Source organism: Lineus longissimus, chromosome 3 (genome assembly GCF_910592395.1).
Source record: "Lineus longissimus chromosome 3, tnLinLong1.2, whole genome shotgun sequence".
Taxonomy (NCBI): Eukaryota; Metazoa; Nemertea; class Pilidiophora; order Heteronemertea; family Lineidae; genus Lineus; species Lineus longissimus.
In genome coordinates this window covers 7,378,699-7,403,082 of record NC_088310.1, presented here as the reverse complement: position 1 = coordinate 7,403,082, position 24,384 = coordinate 7,378,699, and the positions used below count along the sequence as shown (strand labels likewise).

At 39.4% G+C, this 24,384-nt stretch overlaps 1 protein-coding gene across 2 annotated transcripts in view; it reads left to right on the top strand.

The window, feature by feature from the left end:
- The window catches only part of LOC135485624 (uncharacterized), a 147,177-nt gene that overhangs the window by 82,259 nt on the left and 40,534 nt on the right, over positions 1-24,384 (top strand). For both annotated transcript variants that reach the window (XM_064767858.1, XM_064767857.1), the window contains exon 3: positions 21,292-21,512. In XM_064767858.1, coding sequence (XP_064623928.1) covers positions 21,292-21,512 — 221 coding nt within the window. The remainder of the gene's footprint in view (positions 1-21,291; positions 21,513-24,384) is intronic.

Below are 24,384 nucleotides of genomic sequence, written 5' to 3'. Positions count from 1 at the left end.
AATGTACACCTTTTTTCTGCAATCTTTACCTCTGCAATATCTGGAACTTCTGTAGAGCTGTAATTTGAAGGATATTTTTTTAGATATTCATTCCTCTTTTCAAACTTTGCTTGCACCACTTTTGCAAATGAGAGTAACTTAGGTTAACAAAAGGGGTTTTTTTACACTGAGAGTGCAGCGAACTTCAGGATAGTGTTTAGCTCTTTGCAAAGACAACATTTCAATGGAGGCTTGAACGTTGACCTGGAATGATAAAAAATCCACTGTAGTACTAGACATGTTTCAAATTTAACTCAAATAAGTGGTGAGGAGAAAGTTTGAATTTCGACTAAACGAACTATGAGGGAGAAATGTCATTTTCAGTTTACGTTTGCCATTCATGACCTTTATTCATGGGTAAAAGGAATCATGTTATCGACTAATGAAATAAGGTGTTCAGTTTGTGCCAATCGGATTGACAAGGGCGCTCAAGGTAGGTACAGTTAACAATCAATAATCCATTGGATCTCGTTTTGAAGCCAGTGTATAATGTGCATCTTGCTTCATCAAGTCCAAAAAGTATTGCTCGCTTTTGTTCTTTGAATGGGACGAAGTTAGATCATCACGATCTTAGACATGTTAGAGAGATCACTTTTTCTTACAACCCCAGTATTGGCTGAGGTGATCATCTCAGTAGTTTTGTGATACCACTACTGCATTGGTTATTCAACACCTGCAGCATTGATGATTGCATGTTGATGGTCTTGCACTATTGATGGCCTAAACCATCTACAACAGCTAAGTATGCAAGGAAGAAGAACACCTCGTCGAAATTCCAGTCTCCCTACTTTTCTGTGCATTACCCACAGTCCTGCACTTAAAACTCTCGCTCAAAATCACGTAATCACAAGACACATCACCACTTTCGATTAAAGGTACTGATCACAACCCCATCTGACCAAACTCATCAATTTCTTGCACTCTAATGCTTTTGCAACGATCTCAGAGTGGTGTTTTGTATTAGCCTATCAAGACGAATTAGGATCTGAGTAAATTATTTAGTGCACTCCTCAGTGCACATTAGAAAATTATCATTGTGATGCACATTGTCATTTTGCCATCGTTGACAGACACTTTACATTACCGGTATAATTTTATCCTGACTTTCAATCAGCCGGTGGTGAATTTATCATAATTGAGATACTCATGCGAGGTATTATCCTGCTACTCTTTAGTTACTTCATGTAGTTGAATTAAGTTCTCACTTAAAGTTTGTTTACTAGGTGATTGTCGCAATGCCCGTTGGTTACACAATTGCAATCTTTTGAAGTTTTCACATAGCAGTGATTATTGACCGAAATGGATCATTACCGTGTCCAAAAAAATGCATGTAGTTGCTAGTCACGTACATATATAAGTTAGTTGCCCCCTCCCTTCTGTCAGGACTTGTGGAATACCCTCTCGATTTTTTACACAAAGTAACCTTTTGCATGAAAAGGATTGCCAGCGACTCCTGCGAATAGTAAAAAATGATGAATTGTTTTGTCACTTCCAACTCATCTGTTCAAACATGTAAAACAGCAATTGCCCCCAAACTTTCTTACTCCTTTCATTTCCTCCCTCGATTTTTTTTCTGCGGAAAGGATACCAAGTGACTTTTGTCAATAAAAAAGAGACTTCGACAATAAAAAAGATGCCAGCTCTTTCATGTTTTCCATTCATTTTCATCTGTGCAAACACAAATCAGTTACTACCCCTCCTAGTGAGACTTCTTCCTTTATTTCACAAATACCCTCTTTACGTTGAAAAGGATCATCTACGATACTGTCAATATAAAAATACACCTTTATACCTCCGGAAAGGATTAAGTGAGCCCTTCCCATGAAAAAAAACCCCTTGTCTTTTATGTGTCGTCGTTGTTGCACATGCCCGAAATGCCTTCAGGACGATTTCTTCCCTTCTCTGCCTCCTCGGCGGAACGTGCCGCCCTTACAGCGAGAAGCCATAAAAGTCGTCTTTATCAAACCCCTGACAAGTGCCTTTTATCATGGTGCATGAATCATTTTAAAACAGACCCCCCAGCACCAAAAATTGGGGAAAAAATATCATGAAAGAATCAACAGGGATCATCTGTTATATAAAATTTTTTAAGGTGGTAAAAGAACCCAGAAACTCCCTTATGGCCAAATCTGTTGTCTGCCTGCTTGGCTTTGGTAGTTTTGTATTTTTTTGTATTTTTTCTCATCAATTGTCATGAAGGTGTGTGGGAGGATGAAGTAAATATGGTGCCTGGGCATTTTTCTGTAATCACATCTCTTATCCTTTTCAAAGGCAAAGAAAGACACCCACAAAACTGTCCACAAAAAATTATCTCAAACTTGTCTGTGGACTATATTTTGCCAACATGTTTTTGTCCAGTCAGATATATGTTTAGAGCCATTTTCATCGTCACATCCATTTCAACAACTTTTAAGGGGTCATACCAACTAACAAGGAAGGATCCAGGATCCAGAAAAAGAGAGGGGGGGGGGCGTGCACTGCATTTCTCATTAATTTGAAGAATAATTGCATCATGTTATCTTCATCACAAAGTCTGGTCACGTAACGCCTCTTCCACCTTATCAATCTCCCCAGAGATCAATAGAATATTGATCAAGCTCCAGCCAGACACTATACCTCAAGCATTGTATGAATCATATCAGTCATTGTCTGAATCAGACTCCAGGCAGACATGTTGCTAATATGATTTTTTCACATCTGCAGACGGCTGCTGACCAGAGAAGGTGGCAGAGGTGCAAGTGGTTTTCTGAAGAGCCTGATATTTCCTCCTCTGGCAAGTTTTCCCTAAACTTGCCCAAAAGGGTCCAGAGTTCGTTTAAGGTCTTTTCACCCCATTGAAATGTAATCTAGTCCTCATAGATAATTAAATTGGTTGCATCGTATTGTGACACCCTTAGACAATGTCCCAAAAACCCCTGGTATGCTGACATTTGTCTCGAGGAGCAGAATTAATTCATTTGTCAAAAACTTCACAATTCAATTCTGGTACTTGACCTTGAGATGCAATTCAAACATTCCGCTTAAATTGATAAGAATTAGCCGTTGTGAGAGGTACTACCCAATAGTCTTTGATTAGCCCTCTCCTCATCATTGATGCTTTTGTGATCCGATGAGACCCTGGGGTACCCATCTATCACATGATTGAACCAGCCTGGCCAATCAAAGAACCAGTTAATTATCCTGGGGGATTTTTGGAACAATGCCACGCTCTCAAAGCGTGAAATTCCAATACAGCCTGGAATGAGTCATGTAGATTTTATCTCCTTCGGAATGGCTCTCTTGTGGAGAGTGGAACGCTCACCCTGGATGCGACTCCTTGGCATCCTGGATGCCGCTCCTCGGCATTCGCTCCAGTTGGTCGTCATGATAGCTACATGATCCCATTCACCATACCCAGTGGTTCTTCTTGTATATATGCAGCGCATTGTCTGCCTCAATTGGAAAAAGTTTCGTTGATCCTGGGCCGGCATGGGGTAAGGGGAACTTAGCAGTTGCAGTGGATGCCAGGGAAACTGAGACAACTTTTTGTAAGATTTCCGAGTTGTTCTCCTTTCACCAAAACATTCTTCTGTCTCTCAGCGGACACCTCTCTATTAAGGACATTGCATTTGGTCCCATATTGGTCATTTCCGTTGAATTTGACCACTCTAAAGAGGACACCACTGTATTAAGGACAGCTTTCGTCAGTCCCAGGGATGTTGGTCTTCTCCACAGGCACTGCTCGATTGGTTCTTGATAATCGTATTGTTGATGTTCCCTGTCAGCAATAATGGACTGAGATAAGATTCCTTTCCAGCAGATATCAAGTTCCTATAGTGCCTAGTGGTTTATAATCCATACGTTTTATCTCTGCTTTGTTAGAAATTTTGAGTTGCTTGTTTGTTCTTGCTAGACGTCCCTTGGCTTGCTTCTGACAGCTGGAATCTAGCAAGGTAACTTTCTGATTATCCACGATTCTTCTTTTGATGCTGTTATTCTTCTTTTTCCCTTTCATTTGCTCTTCAGGTGGCTGTTGCTACCACCTGAAAAGTACTTCCATGAATTGGCTGTAATTCGTCAATTGATGACCAATTTTGGCCCATAATCAGGGATTGTAAACTCTTCCAAAGTACATAATGTCTTCAGAACAGCTGACTCAGCTAAGGTGGATCAGTGCCCAGACAGAGATAATAAAAATACTTTTTCAATGTTCTGATGATATGGTTGGTATTTTGTATTTACTATAGCTTACTTCGCATTGCTCCTGATCATCATCAGGTGATGCTATAAAAACCTCATCATAAGGAGATTCTGGCAATACGGCATCCGGGATTGACATGATAAAAATGGAGTCTATGACTTTATCATTTATGTTATTGTTCTATTGCTATGATTCATAACTAAGTGATTGGAAGAATTTAACTTCTTGGAAGTAGTCTTACTTGTTTAATTTTACCGGAAGCATCATGCAAAAAGCAATGTAAAAAGTCAACATGCTAGTAAAGTTCAATACAAATGGATGTTGGGATGTGACCTCACCAAAATAAGGATTGATTATGCATGCTGCCGCCCACCAGTCCCTCTGATTGTCCCCGCCAGGCGAAACAGATCTTTCATGGCAAATTACTTCTTATGGGATGTTTGCGGGCCTCCTCCCCCTTTGACAATTTCAATTTAATGACAGTATTCCTTGAGAACAGTAGGCCAACCTCCCTACATTGTCTTCTTTAGCAAAACAATCGGCATTTACGTAGTTACCGAGACTTCCTTAACCTGGTATTACAAAAACAGTTGGCAGAGCATCAAATTTGCAACAAATTGAAAACGTGGCACAACAAACAGGTGTTACAATATTTCTTATGTCCTATTGCTCAGTGCAAGTAGGAGAAAGAAATTGGCATGCTTGCTTACAAAATGGATCCTTTCTTTAGTTTGTGTGTAAACATGGGTCATGTGCATAATGACAGTTACTCGATTTTCTGCCAAGATGATGTTGTACTCTAAAACCTGGCTTGATGCCTCTTTCCAGTCTCTTTACCGATATGTACGTATGATACTAATGCGTTCTAGAGTTTAAACTTTTTTCATGACCGAGAAAGAGTGGTATCTGGATGTCTCAGCATCCTTTTCATTTCTTATCTACTTAGTATTATCTTTTATAGGGACTACAGTGTCAGCTGTAAGTGGGCCAGTATTATCTTTTATGGGGACTACAGTGTCAGCTGTAAGTTGGCAAGAAAACATCTGCCGGATGGCAGATAGTAAATGCTAAGCCTTATATTTAATGTTTTCTCTCTTCTACTGCTCACTGTGGTAATAATACAATATGACATAATGTAAGCCCAAATAACCCTATTCTGATAGGCAGTTCAAAACATTGCGCCTTGATATGAGTGCAGTCTTCTGCCTCCGACATCCCTAAATACGGTCATGCATAGACAGAATATAACCACAAATTAGCCACTTTACTAATTATCTTTATCACTTAACCAGAAGGAAAACAACAATGGAAAAAAACCTACTTGACTATGAAATATCACAGAGAAATTATCCTCGTTTAGACATAGCGTAATTGAATATGATTGTAAATTGGCAGAGCAGGCGAGTTTAACTAATGGAACACCCATAAACAAAGGTATGCGCAATTACTGGAACTTCGTAAATAATAACACGGGCGACCATGACACGATAACCCATTTATATGCAACCGAGACACCAGTGGTATGGGGTGAACCAGATGTTTAGAAGCAAACTAAGTGCACTTTATCGCATATTTATTTACTTATAACTCCTGTCGCCCTCTGGCGAGTTATATGGGAATAAAGTTGGTTTGCTCTGTTTCAAGTAAGATTGATCAGGAATGGATTTGCATTTTAGACGCATTCTTAAACAAAAATGTATTGTGTTTCGAGTCTCGTTGAAGAGACACTGACTTGAGTTTACTCTGTAAAGTCTATTTTCTTGTTGCAGATTGAAATCAATCCTGAGAACATATGGTTGATCAAAATATTTATTTTCCGAAGTTTTTTAAAGATGTTGGAAGATGGCCCAAGTGAAATGAATCTTTGGCGCCTCATGTTCAAGGATGGGTCAGTTTCTTGGAAAGACCTGACTGTACTGTTTTCAGGGTATGGCTTTTTTATCTGTTAATTAGCTGAGATATTGAGAAGGCATGTTCCAGACTACTAAATGATATGTTTTTGTACGTTAGCATGCTTCATTGAGTTCATTGGTTATTTCATGACATCAAGGATGATAAAATTGGTGTTGTTCCATGCCTGTGTCGTATACTGGGCTATTTTTAACAGCCACCAGAACCACTCATCAATCAGCCTACTTGCTGTATTTCATAATTTGACGATATGATAATGATAATATACATTCAATTGCCATATTTATAGAGAAAATAAACGAAAACCTAGACCAGCCAATCAAAATCCAGCATACGGCAAAATGTGTAAACAAAGCCGACTTGAAATAACAAATTCCTGTCTAGTTGGCTGCAACCGGCAGCTCAAAGGCCGGTCATGTCATCGATAAAAATAAACCAGACACCCGACTGTAGTGGGCCAACTCCGATTTTCTATGAAAACATGAAGAGGTGACTGAGTTTTATCATTATCAGCAATTAGGCATGTGGATGTATTTTGCCTGAATGTCGGAGAGGTTAGATTGTATGTCATGAACTGATTAGCCAATGTATTCCCTGTCATGTTCGTCAGAATTATGGATCTATTAGATACTGCCATGAAATGTACATGCTGCTGCAGCCTTCTTAACGTGAAAATGATCTGAGTCAAGTTGAAATTGCATTAGGTGTGTACAGAGATTGATAAGTTATCAACATTGCTATTTGACCCCTAATAGTCCACATGTGTCAATAATCGACTTTTGGAAGGTTCAATAGGCACTTGATGTTTCAAAATAAGTGGCAATCTATCATGGCATGACTGTCTACTCACTGACAGAGAATGTCTGGTGTGATTCTGTCCTGAAACCAAACTCCTTTGGTCACACAGAAGTTTTCCAAAGCTTCTTTTGCAATGGCGAACTGACTTTCGAGAGCTTTTTGGTAACTATTTTCATTGGCTTCTTTGGTAATCAAAGCATCATTATCAACAGCAAGGTTCCAAAGTTTCTTTGATAATTAAAAGTTTCCAAAGCATCTTTGACAAAAGCAAACATTCTAAAGCTTCTCTGTTAGCAATTTCCATGGCATCTGTTGCAAACAAAGCTTCTTTGGCACCATTTCCAAACCTTCTTGTAATCAAAGCTTCTTTGGCGATGGTTTTAGTGCTTCTTTTGATAGTAAAAGGTCTTTGGCAACAACAAGCTTTCCAAAACTTCTTTGGCACCAGTCAGCTTTCCAAAGCTTCTTTGGCACCAGTCAGCTTTCCAAACTTTCCAAGCTTTCCAGATTAAGTATTGGCTGTGCTCATGCATATGCACAAGATGATACTGAATCTGGAGAAAAAAGTCCAGGTTAACTGCTGACCAAGCTGTTACCATTTCAGCTTTCCTTGGGTTTCTCACTGTCATCGGATCAAATTCTAATTGGCAGTATCAGCCAGCATTGCTTTCCGCCTCCTCTTCATTCTTTGCTCTCTTACCTGACAAAGCTCAAGTCAGATTGCAATCTCTTGCTTTCTCCTTTATTTAGATTAATGATCTGTGTTTAGCCAGGAGTCTTGTCTGTCTGACTCATTTGTACCTGGATCGTTTGTGTTTCTGTGGTTGCTATTTATTACACCAGAGTTGAAAAAGGGTACAAGCAGCCAAATTCAAAGGAACTGCTCAATTGGTGACATCCATCACAGTGGAAGTGGATTGATCTGAATAAAAATGTCAACATTCATCTTTCTAATTGAAGCAGGATATTTACAGGCGTATTCTCTTAAGCTCTGATTGTCTCTTTGAAGTAACGATTAGTTAAATGAGATATGCTATGATACAGTACAACTAAATGAACCGGTATTGATTCTGAGTCTTAGTTTGATACAAGATTGACACATGAGACAATGCATGCTCCAATGGATATCGTGAAAATACAATGCACAAGACGTAGACTAATGTGACCAATATCATATTTCAAGACCCTGACGAGGAGTGCCCCGGTGCAAGTGCAACATGACATCCGACTGTCAATGCAGCTTACAAGGAATAGAGTACGAATGCTGGTACCGGTTATTTGCTCTGGTCTCGAAAGCAAGTTGGAACAAGCCCACTTAGTGGTTTGATATAAAGAATAGGCTTGCTGCCTTACGGCTTCAAGATAATAAGATGTTCTCGTGAAAGGTGGGACGTTTCGCTTCAGAAGCACAGCAAACTTGTTTTGAATGGGAGGACTTGTGAGGTGGAATTTGGTGACATAGTTCCCAGAGGAGGACAACAAAAGCTCCGATGATAATGTATGGCTTATTGGCTTCAAATCTAGTGAGTTTATGTAATGATAGGTCAGCTCAGTTCAAGATATTTCTTTTGGAAGAAAATGTCCACCCGTTCTTCCATCGAGTTCGGTAGTACAGCCTTGGAGTGATGCAGGTGAAGAAATAACATGGCCAAAAACAGTAGTCAAAATGAACACAAATTAAGTTTCTTTCCGACAAATTGAACGCGGTCTGTGTCACCGTTTTCCCTAAATATCCTCCTAGAAAATATATCATGGGATGCCATGCACAGATTTTAGCCTGTAAGGATACATCTTGATGCCTGACTGAGCTCAGAAAGAAAATATTTTTGCGTATTCTTTGGTATTGACTTTGTTTGAAATGGTCTCATTCATGTCATTAGGTGATTGAAGCTGTTTAAGACGTCTCCAAGTAATGTCAAGGGTCCTCAAGGAGTTGAGGAATGCCGATAGGTTGGGTTTGCTGTAATAAGTACCTAACTTGGGCTTTATTTCAAAACATGAAATCAATAGGGTACTCACTCATATTAGTATCATGGGGCAGCTTGAGCCGTGATGTATCTTCTTAGAAGTGAACTTGAGATATCAAGGACATGAAATCTCGAAGGACTGCTGACACGTCATCCATTTAACATGTTTAAACCAATTGATCAAACTTCATTGATTAAAAAAATTCAAATCAAGTCTGGCTGATGTGATCACCGACCCTTGTATTTTTCTGATTGAGATTTTTTTCCGAGATAAAGAGGACCAAAAATGTGATGTGATGTGGTATTAATCTTCTTGGTATCTGGTTAAAGAAGTGGTCACAGTACTGTCTCATATTATGAAATATGATATACTGACTTTAATAAAACCATACATGGTGTTGTTTCAGCGAAATATGATGCAACCTTGGTCATCAATGGTGGCATATTTGTTGGTTTTCGTGGCTGCATATCAACTTTGCGGCAGCACAATGCGTGCATACTCGGTTTAAATGGACCAACGACCGTGGGAAAATCTCGGTAATTTCTCGGCAGCTCTACTCCTCAAGCTGATGAAGGCATCTGTATTTCAGTTGAATCAACATTGAGACATGGCACCTGGGTCTAGGTGCCTGGATGTTGAAGCATCTGCTGACGAATCATCACTTTTTCATATGCCAATCAAACTAATCATGAGCCCTTACTCAGTTACTATTTCAATAATTGACAGATGCAATTAGAGACCACTAACTTGAATTGTTTTGATGTTCTCATGTTTTTGTAGATTTGTAAATTTAAACTTGATCACTCAAATGCTCTCAAAAAACCTCTGATAAAAATTGGGAGTTTTAGTCACCTTGAGACTTAACCCTTTAACACGTTTAAGTGGTGGCATTATCTCTTCAATAAGGTGCAATGTATATAGGACTAAAAAAATATGAAAAAAACACCAACTCGAACAGTATCTGCTGTTGAGTAGATGGCTAGGATAGGATGAGGTGAACATCCAAGCTACTATTGTTTGCCTTCAATTTAAGTCAGACCTTCAAAATAAAGCTTCCGTTTTCTCATTGATTTCCAAATGGCAAGAGAGAGAAAAGTGTCGGCATTCTTGACAACAATAGACTCTCGAAATCAGTTTTCAGCCTTTTGACAACAATGGATTAGAGAAGTTAGAAAAGTCAGCCCTTCATCGACCTACATTTTGTTTCCAAAACAACAAAGAGCATGTTGACATCCTTGACAATGAAATCTAGTATATAGATTATTGTTAATCTTTATGGGCAAGTTAACCATTATGATAGCATTGTTTTATACCTCAGCAGACGTTAACCATTCTGGCTGTAGCTTGATTTATATTACTGCAACCTGGGTGCAGTCACCACTTTTATTGGTGAAATAAACCCATGTTATCATGATGATACAATAAGTGAGAATACACATTCTTATCCTAGAGCAGCTATTGATGTCCTGTGGTGACCTCGGCCAGTGCAGCGACCTGTCACTCTCACCCAAGGTCACGGAAATGACCCATACAATGTCTGACTTGGCTAATCTGATGTGTGACTTGGTTTCCTGGACCATTAGTTCCATTCATCTTGTGATGTTGCCTCAAGATTTTTTTGCACTTTACACAAAAGAATTGTCAATTTTGCCGGGACTTGTGTGACTTTCGAGTGGTTCTTAAAGATTCAGTTTACACTTCATGGTTCATCGCTCGGGGTCAAGGAAAGGAATTTTCGTCATTTGTCATATTAGTTTCATTTGATCCAAAAATCTTTTGAGAGCAGATTCCCCCAAAGTGAACTTCTGGATACATATATCTTAGTAATTCTTACTTGATGCTTTCAGGCATTTTCAAAGATGAATCTGTTTCGGTTCATAACCTGAGGTCGAGGAAGTTAAGTCTGAAATATGACATTATGTGACTTTAGCAAGAGTTTAAACTTTCAAATATTCAGCACACTTCCTTACTCTTTATTATCCATCTTACAAATGCAAATATATTGCCCCAAGTTCTGGACCAAATGAAGTGAGAATTTTGAAATCAATTCACAACGTGCACCACCTTAGGTCAAGGAAATGATGGACAGATATGAAATATTAACGATATTTGAACAGTAATATAAACTGGCAGCACCTCAGTAAGGATTTCCTGCAATATTTGCCTTTTCACTAAGTTACATTTTGGTGTCAGATCATTTCTGCAACAATGAAGCAGTGAACAAACTTATAAAGAGGGAGAGTAAGCATGGGGCTGCAGTTTGGCCCAGCAACTCTGACATTGGCGGAAGAAATGTCTTTTCACTTTGCTGATGACTTCCGGAGATAATCTCGAGTGGTTTGGTTTAAAGAATAAATCATGACCATTATTACTCTTTTAACAAGCTTTATACCAGGGCCTTTGGTACATTTAAGAACAATTGTCATAGCGATATTAAAAAACTAAGATCTTGCTTCTCATTTATACTGCGAATGGAGTTGAAGTATGGTTGCAATGTTCATGCTTCTATAGCATCCTTTTGTATTTATAGCACTCTGCACATGGGGAATAGTTTATTCTGGTTAGTTAGGTATGACTTTTAGTAACCATGCCCGGGGAGAATTCGTAAGGCGAGGCCAAACCGATTTCACGTATCATTTTCCCAAAAATTACTTTTAGCTGCCCTAGGGTTGTTCAGAGGTTGTTTTAGGTCAAAGCGCATTTGTTGGCCGTATCTGTTTTGCCTTATGTAACAATTAGATTTCCTTTCGTGTGCACTTATGTGAAATATTCTTGCTCAGGGCGGGTTTTGTGGTGATGTATATCAAATTACACTAGTGGCTAAAATATAATGGTTTCTATGCCGTATCTGTTATTTGTCAACTTACGATTGGTTAAGTTTTGGAGTTTGGTTGTTTCTAGAAACTTCTATTTGCACATCCCATGGCTATGTCCATTTAACCTGTGATTCATGTCACTAATGTCTTTGTCCTCGGTGAATTTGTGCCATACTGCCTGAGTTTGAGTAATTTGTATCAGTTATCAAAAATCTGTTTGAATTAACAGTTGGATAATTTCTGATTCTCATCATCTGAGGGAGTTAGTTTCAATACATGTAGTTGACCCCAGGGATAGGTCCATTCAAGCTGATGAGGTACCTGTTGTCAGTATCTGTGCTTAGGGAGAAGTGGTGTCAGACTGCCGAGCATAAGCTCAAATATCAACTGTCCAAAAAAGGATATTGTCCAAGCCTTCCGGGAAGTTGGGAGTCATGGGTATTCAAGGCTCATTTAGTCTACTCCACTTGATGGTGTTATGTACCAAAGATGCCTAGTGGTTCATTCATGCTGCATTGGACATTAAAACGGTTCTACCGGTTACCTTTTACAATATGGTATCGAGTAACGATGTATGTGAAGACGTAATGGTATCTATGGGACTTTTGGGTTTGACTTCGTTTGTACTTTTCAGATGATTAGTTTCACTACTTGGTGATGGTGGTATACGCACGGAACATGATGGGTGGATCTCGCTTTATTTTTGGTAGAGACCATAGACAGCCAGGATCAGTTCACACAAAAGGACTTTTTGAAGGAATGGCTGATAGTTCTGAGCTCGTCTCTTTTTCTTGAAGCTACCCTTTGTTCTTTTGAGTTGAAAAACCTTGAAAATATGACTGTATATCAAAAATACTTTTAGGTAATACGTTTTTGACATAAAGCAATATGAAATATCTGTTAAACAAAGAGGAGCATATACCTAGTAGATTGTGTCAATGTTGACACAATGTTACTTGGAAGTGTACCAGTTTCATTGCTATTGTCTTTTCATGATTCAAGAAAAAGTCTACCTCGATCACAATACCTGCTGACCTTCAGTCATTCTTCAAATATCACAGATAATGGTCATGTCATGGCCTTCTCGAGACCAATGTCATGTAGACTTTCAAAATAAGATTTTTTTTCTTTTGGTACACCCAAAGGTGTATTGGTAAATATTGGAAGCCAGATTTTTTCCTCTGTCTCGTGAGTTTTGAAGGTCACAGGAAATTCACGCATTCGCGCTTTCCTTTGGTTTATTAGTTCAGGATGTGTTGTGATTTGTTTGCACGGTTCAAGTTAAGATCGGGCTCAAACAATTACGCTTTTCTTCCAATTTTTTATACCATTGGATCTACCGAATGAGCAGAGCCATAGCCATTTAGTTTGAAAAGAAATAGTTGCGTGTGATGCAGTGCCTTGTCTTTGCCATTTGTTTCATGTGAAAGTGAAAAAATAACATCTTTGACAATGTGCCAATATGGACCTTATTGGTTGTGCATAAAAGTAGATTCCTCTTCTATTCCTCCCTCTGGCTACATTAACTGGGAAATGATATCCGATGAAATCATCATTAAACTTCATTTCCATTCTCCATTCAATGCCATTTATTTGCCTTTGGCCATGAAATCTCGCTTCCTGAGAAAATGAAAGAATAACATTGAGGCAATATTTGGGACTAAAATGTTTGACAAATTATAACAAAAAACTTTGAAAGGTTTTACATTATTAGATTGATTACTCATTAGCTGTTAATTCAAATTGTAAAAAGTTAAAGCCATTGATTTTCTACGCTTGGAGTCATTTTGATAAAATGACTGGAGACTTCTTTCAGAAGTTAATTACAGTCTTTCACCTAAAATAACACTTTTGATCTTTTTAATTGTAATTGTTCACAAATCAAAATCTACATAAAAAGGAAATGTCCGGATTGGTGAAGTTTCTTGTTTGCTTTTTAGCTCAGCTGACTAAGTCAGCCGAGCTTGTCAAATAAGTTGTTCAGTGGCGTCCGTCTGTCCATCCATCCATCCATCCATCCATCCATCCATCCATCCATCCGTCCATCCGTTAAACCCATGGTGCACATTTTGTAACCGTAAGACCTAGAGACTTCAATTTTGCATTTCTGGATACTTCTGGTCAAACTCTACTTTCAAAACAAAATTTGTCGCCATTCGACCTACTTCCTGCGAGCGAGAGTGCATGAAGGAAACTGGCCTATATCGGCCAAGGAGCAGCAGAATTAGTCGAAATATGCTCTAATATTAAGATAAAATTCTTGAAAATCTATTTTATTGAGAAAAAGTTCAAAATTTTAACAGGAGAGGGCGCTACCTGCCTTTTAATTATTTCTGCCGATTCAAATTCCCGCCCGATGACGTCAGCCATCAATGAAGTCTCCTATTTGCCAGTTCTCAAAACATGGCAGCTACACAACAAAAGCAGCAGCTCCAGGAATAAATCACTGTTCACTTCAGCTTCGTAATCGATTGTACCCCCACTTTATTGTGTTTTGTGTGGTGTTCCTATTCAATCAACGATGTAAGGCCTTACTATGTTGGTTTTAATTGAGAAGGTGCATTATAAGCGGCGTACGAAATACCGAAGCGGAGAGAAAATGGCGGCATGTTGTTTACGCTTGGAGCTCAATGACACTCGATCAAGTACCCAATTTTCTGCTTAAAAAGTAGTCTGGTAGGCGATATTATCACCAGTTCGTTTCAGTGGTAGTGATAAGGTCTTTAGGGACTACTTTCAGAAATTAGTTCTTGAAAATTTGGCCACATTTCTGTGAAAACGATATCGGAAGTGCATGCTCTGTTCGTGATGATATCGCCGATGTATTTTGAAGTGGAGAATTCCCACAGTATGTGCAGTGAATCGGCATGATTCTGTTCGCCTATTAAGTTTTAGTTCTACGATTCCTTCATGAGTAAAAAGTAGACATTCTAAGCAATACAATAATGTCACTCCCATAAAAATTTATTGCAAATTGAGGGAGCTACGGCATTCTGTTCGGCAACTGGCAGCGCTGAAAAAATACATTGCATACTGTACAATACCAAATGGCACATTTTAAAAAGCGCTCATTGGACAACGTAGGGAATCACCAGAAATGACGTCATCGCTGGTCTAAATAGAAAACTACGGTGGCGCAGTAGAGCACACGAAAAGGTTTAGCATTAACTTCGTCATGCAAGCTTCAGCAACAAAACGATTTCTCATGAATGATTTATTTGATCATCATCAGCTTGTTTCCCCTGATAGATAAAAAAAAGATTTACAATTTCCATCAAAGTTTTCTATTTTGTGTATAGTCACATGTTATTTAACTGGCAAACAGGCAAGGAGCCAAGCAGTTTTGAATATTCGCGGGAAATACTTCGTACTTGTAAACGAGGCTATGACAATGAGTATCCTCATTCATGGCATAAACTTCATGTTTCGGTAAATATTTTCATACGATGATTTCACCCGAATTATGGTCAGGATTGAGGAACGAACAGTGGCATAATTATGTCAACCAAAAACATTGGTACCGTAGTGAACGCAAAAGGATATCAAATACCATGGAGCATGCCATTTTCATGCATAATGAACTAAACACCGGGAAGATATTAATGATATTAACTCAGCTGAGCGCCAGGCCCTTGGGCCTCTTGTTACTTTATAAAACCTTTTCACCCGATATATTTTTGATCGAAATTTTTCAGTCACTTTGTTATGATGGATTCTTTGCCTATATCCTCTCAGTACTGACATCATCCTACAAAACAAGAAAAAGTCGGTAATTTCTCTCGCCCTTACAACTGATATGGACCCATCATTGAAGTATTTTTTCGATACCACAGAGATTGATGACAAAGGGATTCATTAACTTTACATCGGGAGACATCAGGTACAGACTTGGCTTCAGGAAATGGTCACTTTTATCTATGCAAGACCTTTTGACACCTGGCTGCCTTTCTATGAATAATTACTGACCACGGTCCTTAGTGCGGACAGGTCACTGACCGTCAGTATTGCTGGGATTACCGCGGAGAGGTGAAAGTGATCTATCAAGCAACATGTCAAAGAAAGGAATCTGGGAGAATGAGTGAGCAATCAACAGCAACAAACCAACCGAAAAACTGCATCAAGCTTGAATTTGGACCTGGATGGGGAAGGTTTTCTGAAAGAAAGCTAGGATTTGTACTCGGATGTGGAAGGCTTTTTAAAAGTTAAAGCAATGTTTACAGCTTTGAAGCTATCATTTCTAAAAAGATTTTTTTGGATTTTGTCGGAATATCTTCAGGCTTCAAGAGATGAATGACAAACTAAAAATATCCAGCCCCTTTTACTGTCCAGCGCAGCAGTTGTCTCTCCAATCACTCTACGTTTGATTAACCTCATCGCCTTGCTAAGCATCGCTTGTTTAGCCATGGCTATCTTGCCCAGTCTTTCATCTCACGACTCAGACAAGTTTTTTAAGCGGACGGCAATGGAATCTTTTTCACTGGTCGCCAGATCAAGCAGATTGCGGCCATTACCCTGGGTAAATCTGTGCTTCAATCAATGCACAACTCCCTTGAGAATAAATCTGCATAATTTTTCACTCTGCGTATTAGCTTTCATCAAGCATTCACTGTCAGTTAAGAATCTTCTTTGAGAAAAATTTGTTATCCGTTGCGGCACTGGTCATCCTTAATGAAAGAAGCTAATTGTGTTCCGTGTTTCGCTGGGAAATAGCTGGCAGCGAAATCCGCCGACTTCAAACCCGTAACAAGACGTAACGGCCATGATTATTTTTCCAGCAAGAATAACAGAATTACAGCGGTAACGTAATGCCAAAGAATCAAGTTTTCATCGATTTTCAGTGCTTCTTTTGGTAATTATCGATGAGAAAGGCTCAACGCTGCCTAAAGGGATTGTTTAAATAAATGAAAACAGCTCAGCGGTGGAACTGTCGGTGGTTAGCACCGGTTGGCGATAACCGTTCACATAATCTTGCTGGGGTTCAGTCACGGTGCGGCGATGTGTCCGTGTTTGCTTTGAGGCGGGGCGTTTAGTAAAGAAAAACAATAGATGGGGATATTTTACTTCAAATTTAGGTTCTCGTGAGAAAAGAACTTGTGTGAAAAATTAAAATTTATTCATGGTTGGGCAATGCTCTAGGTTAGTCAGTAATGCACTTTTGCTTATGGTCTGATGCGAAAATGGACAAGTCTATCTGGTGATGTGAAAGGTTATAAGTTTGGATGAATCAGTTTAATTTCTTGTTCTCACGTGAAAGTTGTGTTTTATGTCTGAGCCCCTGGATAAAACGAACTCCTGAAAAAAAGTTCTGAAAAAATATTGCTGCTGACGTGATCTCTTCTGCACTGCTAAGTAGGGCAGTAAAGTAGATAGTTATTACCTACTTGAACGAGTTTGATTCCTTTGTCCAATTAAAGTCTTAATTTGTTGATGCAACTTCCGGATGGCATAACGGAAACATACAAAACACAAATAAATCACAAATGTTATTATTTACTCATCAGGAAGCTACCGGCACTTGACCCAGACTGTCACTTTTTCAATTGGAGGACTCAAGATACTCTTATCATGATAAAACATGAGCGAAGTTCAAATTAAATGTCGGAAATCTGCTGAAGTGTCTATCCTCGTGTTCAGCTTGTCTTGCGCTTCCTTATATCCGTTTTCTCTTCAATATTCAATGGGCAATGTTCAACTGCACCTTCGAACAGTTTAATCAAGAAACACTTGGCCATAAAAAAGGGAATTTTGGACAAAATTTAATTGTGATGAACTTGAGTGGCTATCATGTGAGCTGGGATCTAGGTCAGCTTACGTAACACTTCTCCTGTCGCATGAAATAGTGACTTGTGAATGTGGTCATCTCTATCTAAACTATTGATATCTACTGCGATCATAAACTGGAAATAAGGGATTCATTCTCCCGATTGGTTCTCTTTAGCATGTTTGGTCTAAACAAGTGTTGAAGCTGAGCTCTGTGCAAATTCAATGATACAAGTAAATAAACAAATAAAACCAAACTTGCCTGAAAAACGCACCATGGATACAGATTTTCGGTTGTTAAGTCCAGTCGAGATATATGCCTGGCATAAAAAGGAGCTTACATGCTCCACAATCAGCAAACAGCAATAAGACAACATGATTTATGCCAATGCAAACTGCTGATATTTTGCGTTTGCACAATCTTCCCCATAACATAATGCCAGTAAAACATAGCATATAAACACCACTATCATGTCCAATCTTTGATTGCACTGTCCAATCATTATTCAGAGAGACCGAGCGATGCCCAGGCCGCCGTTTTCGATGACCTTGGCAATAAATCATGACATCGAGGCATTTTGAGTGCAGGGATTACGGAATCTCTGTACGATGCTAACCAGGAACCTCGATGTGATCCCCACCCTTCGTGCTCGGTGCACCAGTAATTTCCTGCAGCGCTGTGGATGTGGATGAAATCGAAGGGAGATTGTGTGGACTGGGAGTAATCGTTTAATGATTTTAGTTGAGCCAAGTACAAGGGACTTGTGTGAAGACTTATCATGTTTTTTTCGGTATTCTCAGTAGTGACAGCCCTTGGTAGTCTTGATGATGAGTGTGACCAGCATTGGCACCAGCTTGAAGAGAGTGTTGGCTTAGCACTGTTTCAATAACTTGGCCCTGGTACTTGGAACAGATGATAACAAATTGTCCTTGTCCCGACAGTGAGTGTCAGGTTTTGAGTTCAGGATCTGACTCACAACTTGGTAGTCATGAGTTCAAATTCAATCTGTCATTTGGAGAAGGGAGATCCTACGATAACGTTATGATTTAAGAAGACTAACTTAAAAAGTATATGGGTAATTTTCTAACTCAGAAACGTTTTATTTGCATGAACTAAAGGCAACACAATGATCAGGGTTGATGCTGCACCAACTGGTGTGTTCAACAGTTTTATGAAAAGCTTGCAAAGTCTCTTACAGTTCAAAATCGCCCTTTGATGTGTCGTTCAAAGATAAAGATACAACACTCGTCTTCAAATCGTTCCTCTTTTTGCACATGAGTAAAGCAACAGTTAGAGTTGCTATGATGACCCAGATACAGCAAGACAAGAATCAGCCTTTTATTTGACCATTGTGCTGATCATCAAATGACAGTTTAGCAAACATTGAAAAAATCATCGTCAGTTTTTTTGCGGCCAACACTAAGAGCTTTTTCAGAGCACCACCGAGCAACAAGAGAAGTGTATTTCCTAATGCGGTCATGTATCATTCATGATATTGAGAAGATAATGGCAGTGCATTGTTGATGATCATCGATGGCATAAAGACGTCATGCAGGGCTCGTTCTTTGTGTGAAATTTGATCTGATTGAGATTGCTTTGTTTGCTGAAGACTTGAAGCCCCAAGGTAGAACAACTTGTCCGAAAAATTTCCTGGAGCTATTGAATTCTATATCATGACAACTTCAGATGAAGACTTGTTTACGAATTACAGAAATTTTGTTGAGTTGGTTTTGCAGCCTTCATGGACATCATGGAATGGCTTCTGTCCAACCAAACAATAAACCTTATCTCCGGAAGCGATGGATTTAAAAATCGATGTCCATGTCTCCTGGGGTGAAACAAGAGAGCCACTCGCACACAAGACGAAAACAAACAAAAAAGTAACAAGCCTGTCAATTTGCTTGGAGCAGTTTGGTGTCATACATATCCCAATGCAATCAGTGGTTTGTTAGAGAAATCATGTTGAATAGACATGTCAGAACTATCGCAGTTGTCCTGTTAGATCTCTGATGACTCTTGGACCTTCTTCTTCTTCTGTGTTCGAAAATTTTGAGATGCACAGTAGACAGTCGGTCCGCTTTCGGTAGTTCCACCACAGAGCCTCAGAGTCTTTGACCAATATGTGAACTAGGCGCTTGTCGCATCTGAACTTGACAGGTTGATACGGACTTGTTGTTCATTTCCCTATTGTAGACCTTTTGTGAAATGTGACCAAATCAGTTTGTAATAGATTTCACAAAAGGTCTACAATAGGGAAATGAACAACAAGTCGTATCAACCTGTCCAGTTCAGATGCGACAAGCGCCTAGTTTTGGTAGAGCGAGTCACATATGGCCTCTACTTTCTCTCTAAAATCAATTGAATAGTTTGAATCAGACCTTCAAAGTGAATTTCGTACGAGCAATATCACAGTGCCGCAGTCGGTATAAGAGTAATTGATGCATCATCAAGTCATACATGAGTTTCGGAATGGAACCCTATTGCGGGCCCCATCTCGCTAACTGATCTGGGCCAAACTTTTAAACAGGAAATGAGAAGGTTCCTTTTTTTCGGGTGGTGAAAATGTAAATGGTAGGCTAAAGCACTGGCCATGCGAAATCCTCTTGATACAAATCTGATGTTTGTCAGCGCATAAACCATTCTTTATCGAACCAGCACTGTTCTAACATGGGTTCCTCTTGCTGTCACTGCTTCCTGCCTTATCATGGCACAGCAGCCGGCAAGCTGGGACTTCAGCATCCCTGAAGGTGCATTTCATTTCAATGTTGTCAGTTCTAAACCTTCAACTTTGAATAAATCATTATGTTTTCAATGTTGATGTTGAAAATTTATGGGTTGGAGAATTTGAGAAGGACATGTTTAAAGGAAGCTTTTAGAAATATGTGTTCAGAGTTGTTGAAACAGGGACTTTGAATCTGATTCACCTTACTGTTGTTTTCGTCGGTTACATCTTGGGTGGTGTGCAGAGTTTGTGTCGAAAATTGCTGGTGGTAATTTCATTATGTTTCAAGAACTGCATCACGGTGGCCCGTCGTCTTCTTCAGGGAGTATGCTGCCAACTTTCTGAATACCTACGGAGGGAGCAGTAGAATCTACCACGGCAGTGGTACCTACCTGGGCAGTTCCAGAGCAGTACCAGGGCAGTGGGGCAGTAGCGCTCCCAACAAAATTCAGTCACGTGCAATAAATAGTGATGTCGTAAATCCTGCTGGCGAATAAAGCTTGCTAATGGCTACCAATCTTACAATTGATGGTAAGGCTGTTATCTTTGTGCATGACTGGACACCAGTTGCTGATGCAGGGGCATAAATTTTCATCAACATGACAGAGGTTATAGGAATTAATCCAGATGTACTTTATTTGTTGCTTTGCTATTCTGTGTTGCATCATCGAGTACAGAAATTATACCATTCTCCTATAATTTTAGAGACAGTTATTTAGAATTTTATGACTCGATTCACTCTTCAAGATGTTGTTAAATAATCAGCTATTTATTTCATTACCGCTCTTGTTTTGAACAAAAGCTCCCCCCTCCCCAGCATGAAGGAAGTTACAGGACCTGAAACACACTCTTGGATGTCAGCTCAGGGAGATATTGATTACTAGCGACTTGGAAATGGATGATTTTTTTCGTTATTACAGGTCATTCCACCCGGTTATCATCCTGAATTGCATTACTGTTTATCTGTTTTGTTTCACCACCACGTTTTCTCATCCGCAGCAAATTTGATGATTCAGCAGAAAACAGCGATGAAAGAGTCATTACGAATCCTTTGTTGGTGCACTTGATTTATAAGATGCTTTCTGACTCTTTCCAGGGACGGCTGTAGAGAGATTACGGTGCTACTCTGACAGCGATGAGGTCCGAATTAGTCACGAACCTCTGCCAGATCTCATCCAGTTCCGCCGCGACCGAACGCGGTCCGAGTCGGCCGTGCAGCCGCTTCTGCGACAGGAAGTGGGACAGTTTGCGCGGGAGCTGCGACGGATTAGTGACGAATTCCACCTATCGTATTCACCTACTGAAAGCAGCAGACTGGTGAGTAAAGGTTTTCATTGGTGAAGCGCCGATAACCTACAGGATGTCCCAAAACTGTCTCTGATGAAGAAAAAAGTGTTTGCTTAAAAACTTCATTTACAATCAAGCAAAAATGACGAATATCTCTACTTTTGTCAAATCTCACATTAAATCTTCCTGTGGAAAATGTCAAGTGCAATTATTTTGGCATTGAGGTTGACAAAAAGTGCTGGTATCATAAAGGATGTATCATAAAAGATGTTTGCATAAAACATTACTCTGTTTCTCTCATCATTTCATGAGATATTGCATCTATTTGTGTAACTGATCACCAGTTTGTAATCCCATTTCATGCTAATTTGTTAGAAAGATGTTTCTTAAAAAATGATTCCAACTTGTGAAGGGATGTGTAAAAATCTCCTAAAGAAATTAGGAGCATATGAAAATGTCTTACATTCATGAGGAGACTTGTTATCCGCATGGACGGTTTGTCCATTTATTTTCCCATTTCTAAATCTCCTGTCCTCATAATCCAATCACCGGGCAAGTCACTGTGAAAACCAAATATTGGAAGCTGGACCGCATGAAATGGATATTGCCCCGACCTCAACAGTGTCCACTCTTGTGTGACAAGCCAGTTCATCGAGCATGAAAAGGACACATTGGAGATTTGGGGACTGGTTCTGTGATGACTCAAAGAATGCGTTTTCCCCCAGCCATTTATATCAGGCAGTTAACTGGCCGCCACACTTTGTGTCACACTGATGAGTCGCCTCAAAGATGGTTCTTGTGACAATTCAATCAAGAACCAAAAAGTGAGCAGCAATTTCTTAAGTAGGTCAGATGATGAATGCCACCTTTATATTTCATCTGCGATCAAAATTTCTGTTCGTCCTGAAACTCAATCTCTTGTAAAAACATGTTTTCCTGTATAAGGCAGGATTTGGCCATGCTGCATTGCTTTTGTTGAATACAGGAAAATTTGTCTCATGATATCATGGGTAAACTGTTGTGCTGTGAGGATTCTGTCAAAAGTACTTGCTGTAAAACAGCTTAGCTTGAACACTGTTTTATGTGAGAAAGCCCTTTGCCATCAGATAGTTTCTATTATAATTCCAAGTGAAATATTTTAGCTGATTAAGCTTTAAATTAAGGGTTGACCATATAGGTACGACTATTTTGGCCTGAACTTGAAATCCTAAAGCAACCAGAACTCCTTCATAACAAGTGAATGCCAATTTCAAGGGTGGCAGTCTGTTCTTAGTTTTCCAGAGAATAGCCCCTTGGTTTTAGATGGGCATTCACTTCATTTTGAAGAAGTTCAGATTGCTTTAAGATTTCAAGATTTGCAAGAATGGCGGTATTATCGTCAACCCATAACCAACTGCATTTTGGGTCAACCATGGCTGAAACACACACTTGCATGCCGCCCTGGTTTTCAGTCTGAACATCTGACATGGCATGAAATTGTGCAATTCTGTCCCCTGCTGCCATCGTATTACAGTTCTTTTCAGTATTCTTGTCCGTCTTTGACCATTTTCCCCAGGCCTCCGATTCTGAGTCAAATAAAACCTGTGAATTGATTGCTTCTGGGAAAAGACGCAGCCAATCTGCCTTACAAATCGACCATGAAGGGAAAGCATCTACGCAAAAGCGCCCATGGGATGTATCGACGTGAACAAATCATATTTGCCCAGCGCTACCTATTAATCAGATAATGCATTAAATAACTGTGAGAAGTCCCCAAGCAAACTTTCTCCTTTGTGATATGTCATGTTCGAGTCTGACATTACGTTTAATAGCGGCAAATCAGTGTTTACTAAAAAATCCCAGAGGAGCGAATGGAAAAATCAAAAACGTATCTATACATAATTGATTGACGTAATTGACATGCCTTCACACTTGATGTATATTTAGATTTGACGCTGTTACGAGTTTGCAATCTGGCTGTCAAGATGTTGGTGTCGCCTTCCTAGGGAATGGAGAAAATACCATGAAGTGGCTGAAAGATTGTCAATGTTGATTTAAACTAGGGTTTTAGTATGAATGGCTGAATGACCCTTCGAGCAGACATTACGTTTATTCTGACTTTCCACATTGAGGGTTACCACAAGTATTCTTGTGGTGGACAATACATGACTTTCTCGGTTTCTTGTGGTGAACAACACATGACTTTATCCCTTTCATACCATACACAATACATGACTTTCTCGGTTTCTTGCGGTGAACAATACATGACTTTATCACTTTCATACCATACACAATACATGACTTTCTCGGTTTCTTGCGGTGAACAATACATGACTTTATCACTTTCGTGCCGTGCACAATACATGACTTTCTCAGTTTCCTACGGTAGATTATACATGACTTTCTCTGTTGCTTGCGGGAGTCAATACATGACTTTCTCATTGTTTTTAATGGGGGCAGCTCTACTGAACTTCTATTACAGCTTGCCTCATCATGCATGTCAAACTATTGCAAAATGATCAAAATAGACATTAAGTTTAAAAATTCTTTGATATTATTTCTGAACTCCCTCTTTCTTCTTACACTAGTACCACTTTAGGGGGTCAAAACCTTAGGCTGGGTAAGTCTGAATACTCGAATAATGCCGTGTTGTGGAGTCTGTCCTAATGTCTTTTACCTCCTGTTTGAATTCTTACCTAGACCTTGATGGTTGATATCTTTGCACGATGACATTTTCAGTCTGGTATTTTCAGTTTCAGCATTTATATTGGGGATGTATTAGTTTGAGTGAATAAATGAAAAAAGCCAAATTTATTCCATTTATGAGACCAAACAAAACTATTACACTTGTTGATGGTTGATGGCTAGTCTCCAGCACAACAGTGAAGTTGCCCACCTTGTTTCTGTTGTGTATTGATGACAA